Source organism: Mchenga conophoros, linkage group LG10 (genome assembly GCF_057382185.1).
Source record: "Mchenga conophoros isolate Kocher_MC1m ecotype Shallow Benthic linkage group LG10, M_conophoros_male_GT1.1, whole genome shotgun sequence".
NCBI classification, from domain to species: domain Eukaryota; kingdom Metazoa; phylum Chordata; class Actinopteri; order Cichliformes; family Cichlidae; genus Mchenga; species Mchenga conophoros.
Window position 1 is genome coordinate 36,353,035 of NC_140535.1, and position 9,408 is coordinate 36,362,442.

General features: G+C 44.5%; 1 protein-coding gene across 2 annotated transcripts; it reads left to right on the forward strand.

The window, feature by feature from the left end:
- Positions 1 to 315: 315 nt before the first annotated feature.
- LOC146566427 (GTPase IMAP family member 9-like) lies at positions 316 to 5,266 on the forward strand. Of its 2 annotated transcripts, XM_085290077.1 has the most exons (3): positions 316 to 392; positions 2,190 to 2,447; positions 3,873 to 5,266. In XM_085290077.1, exon 3 carries the CDS (start codon positions 3,896 to 3,898, stop codon positions 4,685 to 4,687), a length of 792 nt encoding a protein of 263 aa, XP_085146203.1. In that variant the 5' UTR covers positions 316 to 392; positions 2,190 to 2,447; positions 3,873 to 3,895; the 3' UTR covers positions 4,688 to 5,266. The 2 variants fall into 2 exon arrangements, with proteins under 2 accessions (XP_085146203.1, XP_085146201.1); XM_085290075.1 differs by lacking the exon at positions 2,190 to 2,447 and having other exon boundaries at positions 319 to 392.
- The last annotated feature ends 4,142 nt before the right edge of the window (positions 5,267 to 9,408 follow it).

The following is a 9,408-nucleotide window of genomic DNA, read 5'->3' on the forward strand; positions in this document are numbered from 1 at the left end:
TTCCTGCATGAACATGAATTTTGCATGGCTCCATGAAACATACCTTAGGTTATATGGCCAGAATCTGTGATGTTGAGGGGTCAGGTGGGGCTGATGGATTTCCCGTGGCGTGACCTGCTGTCTGTCTGATACTAAACCAGGGTAAGATTTCCTCTAAAAGAGAAATTTCAGGCTCAGCGTCATTCTGGGACTTCAGGTTGTTTATACTGTGACATCACTGTGTGGCTGGCCAATGACAGCGGGTTTCTCTTTGGAACCTGCCCTGCAGCATCTTTAACTAAGTGTTGTTGTTGCATTAGATACAGTTGTATTAAAGGAAGGACCAATCCCGTCGGTACAGCACAGAGCAGCAGTGCAAAGCTTTTTAACAAACATGGCCGACACACTAGCTCGTAAGTACATTTACAACTTTTATCCTGATTTACTGATTAGACAAACGTTATATAGCAAATGATAAAAAGTTTAAAAAGACCTACGTGCTAAACTGAACTGTGATTGGTTATTTCTGTGTCCTGCGTCTATGTCTCTTGTCCTGCTGTTGTTTTTATTGTGAAACATTTGTTTGAAGCTCAAAATCCTGAAACATGTGCTCCGTGCAGTGCTGGAAACAGATTTATTTTACATGGCTTGCAGGAACCAAACCATAAAAGACCGTGGTTGGTGTCTGCAGCGGTGACAGACTGATTTAGGAGATTTATTTTGATGCGCATACAGTAAACCTGCTCAGCCAGTTTGTGGTTAGCGTTCTCTTCCTTGTTGGTACAACAATGGAATGGTTGGAATGGAATGGCAATGGCATTTTTCTGATGTTTAGTATTTAGTATTTATTTATTTATTGTCATTGTCAAGAACAATGAAATTGCGTTTGGGGCTTCCATACAACCCAAAAAAAGAAGAAAATAATAAATACCCCTCAAAACCCAAGTGTACATATTTAACCCAGTGTGACTCCAATGTTGAACGTGGACATCCAGCAAACTCAACCAGAGGTCAGCGTGTTCAAAGCTTACAGGAACACCCAAGAGCTGCACGACAGCACAATTACAAAAAGACTGAAGAAGTGCGGCTGGTTTGGAAAGGTTGCAAGACCAACATGGATTTTGGGTTTCCTCCATCATGAGCAGCAGCACGTTTGGAGGAAACCAAACACCTCATACAAACTGTGGGCACCGCAGTGGAAGGACGATGATTTGGGCTTTGAGTGGATGTCTGTCCTACAGCTAAAGCTTGGACCAAACTGTGTCATCAACAGGACAAAGATCCAAGTACAGCAGCAAACCGAGCTGCTGCAGAGCTTAGAGCGCTTTGCATGAATGAATGCTGCAAACCTCAATGAGCTGAAGCATCTCTGGGCAGGAGAGTGAACTAAAACTACTCTGCAGACATGAGACACACTGATGACGTCACACTGATCCATAACTGCTGTCAGAGACAGATGCTGCAGACTGTGTGGAGTTACAGGTGCGGACCCAAAAGGAGGCAAAGCTATGACTTAACGAACAGCGAGCCGTTTATCAGAGGCTGGTAAAAAAACAAAAGGCAGATGGACACTGAGGCAAAACTAACTAGAACTAAAGTGGGACAGCCTAAACATGAAATTATCTCCTGATATGTAAAACCCTAAAAGTGAAACTGTACTGTCATTCTACCATGATGGTAAGATTTAAGATTTGGATTTTTACTCCGCATCTGTAATGTACATAGGGAAAAAAGACTGAAAACTGCACAACGTGGAAGAAAAGAGCAAACTAATCAGTATGCAGAAAATGTAGATGTGGTGACTGGACATTTAAACGGCTTAAATCAGCTTATTAATACGGCACCAATCAGAAAATGGGCTGAAATCTCATTTACTGTCATTTACAAAACAAATGAGGTTTTTCTGTGTAACTGTGCCAAATGTAGATCCCTGAAGCAAAAATCAATCAAAGATGTAATCCTTCCTATCACACCAACGAACAGGGTGACACATTTGTTTTGGACATAAAATAAATTTTCTTTTTTATTTTCTGTTGAATCTTCAGATATCTGTCATATATTGTCTTTTACTCCTTTTACATTTTCAAAACAGGCTTGTTAGTTTTTACTTTTGAGGGAAGCTTTTATTTCACAAATCTGAATGCATTCAAACATCAAAGAGATTTATTATGGTTTGTAGTCATTTTCTGCTTATGTTCTCTTTATGGGAGACTGTCCCCAGGTGTCCTACTAGGAGCCTTCAACACTCATGTGGGCAACGACAGTGAGGCCTGGATCCAGAACCCCAGCGGTGCTCTGTTACTGGACTTCTGTGCAAACCACAGTTTGTCCATTACAAGGACCATGTTCGAACGCAAGGGCGTCCATAAGTGCACATGGCACCATGTAGTGCAGGTTGCTGTTGACTTTGACTGAGGAAATTGCCTTGTGGTGAAAGGAATACTTCGAGGACCGCCTTAATCCCACTGGTATGTCCAATAGAGGAAGCAGAATCTGGGGACAAGGGGAACGGCTCACCAATCATTGGTGGGGTAAGGTCACTGAAGCAGTTAAATGAGTCCTTGGTGGTAGGGCCCCTGGGTGGATGAGGTTTGCCCTCAGTTCCTGAACCCTCTGGATGTTGTAGGGGGGTGGTTCCCATCTTTAAGAAGGGGTAAACTATAGGGGGATCACACTCCTCAACTTCCCCAGGAAAGTCTGTGCCTGGTGCTGTAAAGGAGAGTCCGTCTGTTAGTCAAACCTCAGGTTTGTTTGTCCTACCAGTCTACATGTTTTTGTGGACTTGGAGAAGGCATTCAGCTGTATCCCTCAGAGTGGTCTGTGGGAGGTGCTTCAGGAATATGGGCTGTCTGGCTCACTGAGCCACTTGATCCTTATACAACCATTGCAAGAGCTTGGTCCGCACAGCTGGCAAAAAGTCGGATTTGTTACTGGTGGTTGTTGGACTCTGCCAGGGCTGCTCTTCGTCACCAGTTCTCTTCAGAATTTTTATGGACAGAATTTCGAAGAGTAGCCATGTGGCAGAAGGCCTCCACTTGGGTGGTCTCAGAACCTCATCTGTGCTTTTCGCACATAATGTGGTTCTGTTGGCTTCATCAGGTGATGTCCTCCAGATCACACTGGAACAGTTTGCAGCCAAGTGGGAATCAGTGAGAATGAGAATCAGCACCTCCAAATCCGAGGCCATGGTCCTCAGCCGGGAGCCCACAGAGTGCCCACTCCGGGTCAGGGATGCCTCACTCCAAGTAGAGGAGTTTAAGAATCTCTGGGTCTTGAGCACAAAAGCAAAGTTCTTGATTTACCGGTGGATCTGGGTCCCTACCATCACCTATGGTCGCGAGTTTTGGGTAGTGACCGAAAGAACAAGAACAGGAATACAAGCCAGTTGAGGTATGTTGGACATCTGACTAGGATGCCTTCTGGGACAGGTGTATAGGGCATGTCCCACAGGGAAGAGGTCCTGGGGGGGACCTCGGCTGGCCTGGGAATGCCTTGGTGTCCCCGTGGACAAGCTGCAGGAGGTGGCTGGGGTGAGGAAGGTCTAGGCTTCTCTGCTAATGCTGCTGGTCCCGTGACCCGGCCTGAGACGAGCACAAAAAGATGGCCGATGGATATTTTCTTATTTTTTATATTGGTTAAACTTACACCCGATAATATTCTGATCAGTGACTATCAGCAAAATCACATATAAATCATGACTATTCTGTGTTTAACAATTAAAACATACTTAATATTCAGAATCATGCATAACGATGCACCAGAAACCGCCACAGAGACACTAATCTGCCAAGGTTGAGGCTGAATCACGTCTACACACAAAGTCCACACTGTCCGATTGTGGTGAGCTGCCTCAGGAAGGCCAACTAACCTTATTTATTTATCTTCTTCAACAGATGCAAAGGACCTCCACCTGAGGATGGTGCTGCTTGGGAAAGCTGGAGTAGGGAAGAGTGCAGCGGGAAACACCATCTTAGGAAGAGAAGCTTTTCAGTCTTTTTCTTCTTTTTCTTCTGTAACATTGGAGTGTCAGCAAGAAACAGCCCAGGTGGATGGTCATACACTGACTGTGGTTGATACTCCAGGTCTATTTGACACCACCCTGTCTGTAGATCAGGTGGTTACACAGATTGTTAGATGCATCACCTTTGCTGCTCCTGGTCCTCATGTGTTTCTGGTTGTGATCCAGTCGACCAGATTCACAAGCGAAGAAGAAGAAACGATTAAAATTCTTCAGAAGATGTTTGGAGAAGATGCAGCACGTTATATTATGGTCTTGTTCACGTATGGAGACAACCTGCAAGACGGAGTCGACATCTACAGCTCAATCAGTGGAAATCGGCCTCTGCATCGCTTCATCAGTCAGTGCGGAGGAAGATATCATGTTTTTAACAACAAGAGTGAGGATCGCTCTCAGGTCAAAGAGCTGCTGGCGAAGATCAACACCATGGTTCAGAGAAATGGAGCAACATACTACACCAATGACATGCTGCAGGAAGCTGAGAGAGCCATCAGAGAAGAGATGAAACGACTTCGGAAAGCAAATCCAGACATGGGAGAAGAAGAAGCGAGAAGGCGGGCGAAGTTCCTGAAGGCTGCTGGGATAGGAGCAGGTGTTGGATTCATATTAGGACCAGTGGGATCAGCCCTGGGAGCAGGAGTGGCAGTTGCTGTTGTGGCAATGAAACAAGGAGAATGCGTTATACTGTGAAAACTGTTGGTATTTAATCACGATTTGAGAGTTTTTGTGGGAGTTCTTTACAACAAGGTTACTCAGTGTGTATTTGGGAGCTGATGATCGTCATTATTAGTGACTTCTAACTTTCAGATGACTGTCTGCGGTGCTCCTGATCTCAATGTGTATGTATGTATGTATTTAATGTCACTTTTATTAGTGGGAAAACATTTTTCCTTGATTTCTCATGTGTAAAAGGTACAGAAATTATTCTACTCCTTTCATACTTTGCATTTGTGATTTCTGTAAATCTAATTGTAAATTGGTTACGGCTTGCAAAAACCACAGAGACACAGAGGGTGATATTAAACTTACTTCAGGTCTTTGATGTCACTGTTGATTTTTCTTTTTTCTTCCTTGACTTTTTTTTTCTTGCATTGGCATGAGGTGGTACAGAGGTTTAACAGGTAGTCCAGCTCCTCAGGATGGCATGTAAATACTTACTTACATATGCTCAGGACAAATCACTGAGAACCCGTGAACTAGAAATATATAGATATATATATTTTAAAAAAACTCAGACGCACTAGCAAATACTGAACTGAGAACAAAATAATGCAGAGCATGCACTTCAAACCATTTTTGAAATCCAAAAAACAAAACTTTGAGTCCAAGAAAACCACCTCAAAATGCTTGGTCAAAACTCCAGGACAATGAGACTGAGAGAGCTGCACACAGCCATAAAAGGCCCTCAACTGATCAACAGGACCAATATCTGCGGCTTTGCACAAGGACGAGCAGGATTACACTGGCGGAACTGCAAAATGACCTCCAGTAGTCCTTTTCTAACCAACCAATCAGAAACAGACTTCATGAGGGTGACTTGAGGAACCAATATCCTCTATTTGTCCCCAGTTTGCATTTGCTATAGCCTGTCAGAACTGACAGGTCCACCACCGAGTGCTGTTCACAGATGAGAGCAGATTCCCCCTGTGCACACGGAAGGGTCTCAGGGTTTGAATGGACCCAGATGTGGAACTCCTTGAGTAAAGACAGTTATTTTATTTATTTATTTTTATATTTTGGGGGGGTTTAATAAATTTGTCCATATTTCTAGAAATGAGAGCTGCTCCATCCAAAGTGGGATGGATGCCGTCTCTCCTGACAAGACCAGGTTTCCTCCAGAAGGTTTGCCAATTATCTATGAAGCCCACATCGTTTCTGGGACACCACTCAGACAGCCAGCAATTTAAGGAGAACATGCGGCTAAACATGTCACTCCTGGTCTGATTGGGGAGGGGACCAGAGAAAACTACAGAGTCCCACATTGTTTTGGCAAAGTTGCACACCGATTCAATATTGATTTTAGTGACCTCCGATTGGCGTAACCGGGTGTCATTTCTGCCGACGTGAATTATGATTTTACTGAATTTACGTTTACCCTTAGCCAGCAGTTTTAAATTTCCTTCAATGTCACCTGCTCTGGCCCCTGGAAGACAATTAACTATGGTTGCCGGTGTCTCTAGCTTCACATGTCTGAGAACAGAATCATCAATTACCAGAGTTTGACCCCCGGCGGGTGTGTCGCCGAGTGGGGAAAAACGGTTAGACACATGAACGGGTTGGTGGTGTACCTGGGGCTTCTGTTTAGGACTATGCTTCCTCCTCACCGTCACCCAGCCGCCCTCTTTCCCCAGCTGCTTGGGGTCTGCCGGGGAACAGCTAGCGGGGCCTACGCTATCTTAGACTGCACCAGCTACAGGGGCCTGGCTAGCTATGGGTGAATGAAAGGTGCGAAGCCGAGTCTCCAATTCAGTAATCCTGGCCTCCAGCGCTGCAAATATGCTACATTTGTTGATAACGATTGCGTTTAGACTTTTCTTCCACCCAGTGGCGGTCCTAGCCTGTTTGGCGCCCTGGGCGAACACTCCCTCTGGCGCCCCCCACCACACACACAGAAAACATTAAGGATTGTACTTTAACCCTTTAAAGCCGGTCGGCACGGGCACGATCCGTTTTGCGTAGCTATTGTTTTTTTTTTTGCCTGTCCCGTTTGGCTCTTTTGCATCAGAATTGTTGTCTAAAGGCAAAGAAAGATGCCCAACGGATTTACTTTACCAAATGGACCATCCCAGCCTTGCCATAATGGTCCATTTGATTCACCTTTTATTGTTTATTTTATTTTCACTTACTGAATACGGGACAGAATTGACTTGGGGAAAGAAGGGGAGAAAGAAAGAGGGAAAGAGAAACAGCTGAGAAGAGGGACGGGGGAGAAGGGCAAAAGACAAAAACCAACAGAACGGGCAGAAAAAGAAAAAAAAGAAAAAGAAAATGCATATATCAATCACCTGGATCACCTGTTGAGAAAGAAAAAAGAAAACAAGCAGAAGAGAACAAGAGTAATAGAATAAACAACATCACAATGATATATGGGAATGCGTAACTATTTTTAAATCCCCGTAGAACCGGAACCACTAAGCTAGCGCAATAATTTTTTTTGCATATGAAACCGGAGGAGTTGTACTTACATCTCATGTCATCAGCTTGTCCTCGGTCATGGTTTCCTTCCACATATAGCTTTGCAAAAACTGCATCAAAGCGCTTGCAGGAACAAAAACATAAACACGCTTTGCCGATCCGATCAGCTGTTCGTAACACTTCCTACATTGGAATAGACGTCAGTGCGAACTATCACATTTCCGCCATTACCTGCCCGAAACCGGAAGTGATGTCATTTTCGTGGAAAATGTAGTTTTTTACTTAGTAGTTGTTTTTTTTTACCAGAAATGCCACTTTCATAAGGCTGCCGACCTATTGCACGCAATGGCGGCGCCATCTTACCCTCCGACGATACATACATGACACAAAACATCACATGGGGAGACAGGTCAGAGAGGTATAACAATGGAAAATGCACCACATGAGGAAAGATAAGGAGAAAAAATAACTCCCCCCAGACTGAGCTCCAACAGGGAGATCAGTTTGAGAACAGAAAAAAACACCTCTGCACATGAAACAACTCTTAATACACCAAAGAAACACATGACAAGCAACAGGGGGGGTAAAGGGTGAGAGACCGCCAGTGTAGACAGCACATCCGGGCCTGCAGCCTGTGCGCTGGTCTCCATGATCCACCGTCAGCATCGGAGGGGAATAAGCGTTGAAGGCGTTTGGAAAGGGAGGGGGGATGAGTGTGTGCATATCAGTGTATATGTGTGTGTGTGTGCGTGTCCAGAGTTCAGCTGAGACAGTGTCCTTCACCCTGCCAGGCTAAGTAAACAGTCTTCCAGCCAACACAGGTGGCCTTGCATGGAATGGGAAGAACAGACTCAACACAGTCGTTATCAGGGTGTTGTTGTTCAGCTCCAGCCTTGAGCCCGCAAGGCAAGTTGAATATCTAACAGAGTTTCACGATCGTAGGTCAGCAGAGAGTCAGCGTGGTTCAATAAAAGTGACAAAAACAATAAAAACATGGAGACCAAAAGTGGATCCAACAGCCGTGGACGGCGAGCCGTGCACACCGGTGCCATTTACACTAGCCTAGGCTCAAGTCACAAACAATATATTATGGTCGACAGTATCGAACGCTGCACTGAGGTCTAGCAGGACAAGCACAGAGATGAGTCCACTGTCAGAGGCCATAAGAAGATCATTTGTAACCTTCACTAAAGCTGTTTCTGTGCTGTGATGAGCTCTGAAACCTGACTGAAACTCTTCAAATAAACCTCTGCAGATGATCTGTTAGCTGTTTGACAACTACTCTTTCAAGGATGTTTGATATAAAGGAAGGTTGGAGATTGGCCTATAATTAGCTAAGACTGCTGGGTCTAGAGATGCTTTTTGAGTAAAGGTTTAACTTCTACTTTTTATCTAGATTGTATTTTATGATAGAAAGTTGGTCTAAACAGTAAATCAAAAGTTTTAAATGTACTTACGAGCTTTGGTGCCGGCCATGTTTGTGCTGCTCAGGATTACAAAGCTTACAAGCTGGCTGTGTCCTGTGTGACAGCACGGACACGCCGTCGGGGCTAAAAGCTGACAGCTCACTGACTCTGATGCTGCAGGTTTCATCAATCTGACCAACATTCACTGAAGCAGCAGCAAAAGAGGATGATGATAAACATCGTCACTCTCACTCTGACTTTGGCTGTTTTAATAATAATAATAATAATAATGGATACTTTATTGATCCCCATGGGGAAATTACTTGTTTTTCTCTGCATTTGACCCATTCACTCAGTGAAGCAGTGGGCAGCCCACTAAGCAGGCGCCCGGGGAGCAGTGTGTAGGGACGGTACCTTGCTCAGGGGTACCTCAGGGTAGCCGTTAAGTGGATTCGAACCGCCGACCTTCCGATCATGGGGCGACCACTTTACCTACTGAGCTATCCCTACTGAGCTTCCACCACGATAAAATCCCACTTCCTGCACGGCTCTGTCTCTGTACTCACAGACCAGTTTACCATCAAATCTCTGTTTTCTGCATTATTCTCTGCTCATTATGCACCAGTCTGCTGTTGTGTTCGTGTTGATTCATGGTTTGCTTCAGTTTTTGTTCTACTGCAGAATATTTTAAGGTTATTTGCTATAAGAAGCCAGAACATCTGCTTCATGTGTGTCTGTTTGATCCTCAGTTACTTTGACACAAAGGCCTCTGCTGTGGCGCTCACACCTCTGATGAAGTCTCACAGTGTCAGCTTCGGTTTAATATATGGATATTAAATATGGATAAGTGCTGATAAATGAATAAATAAG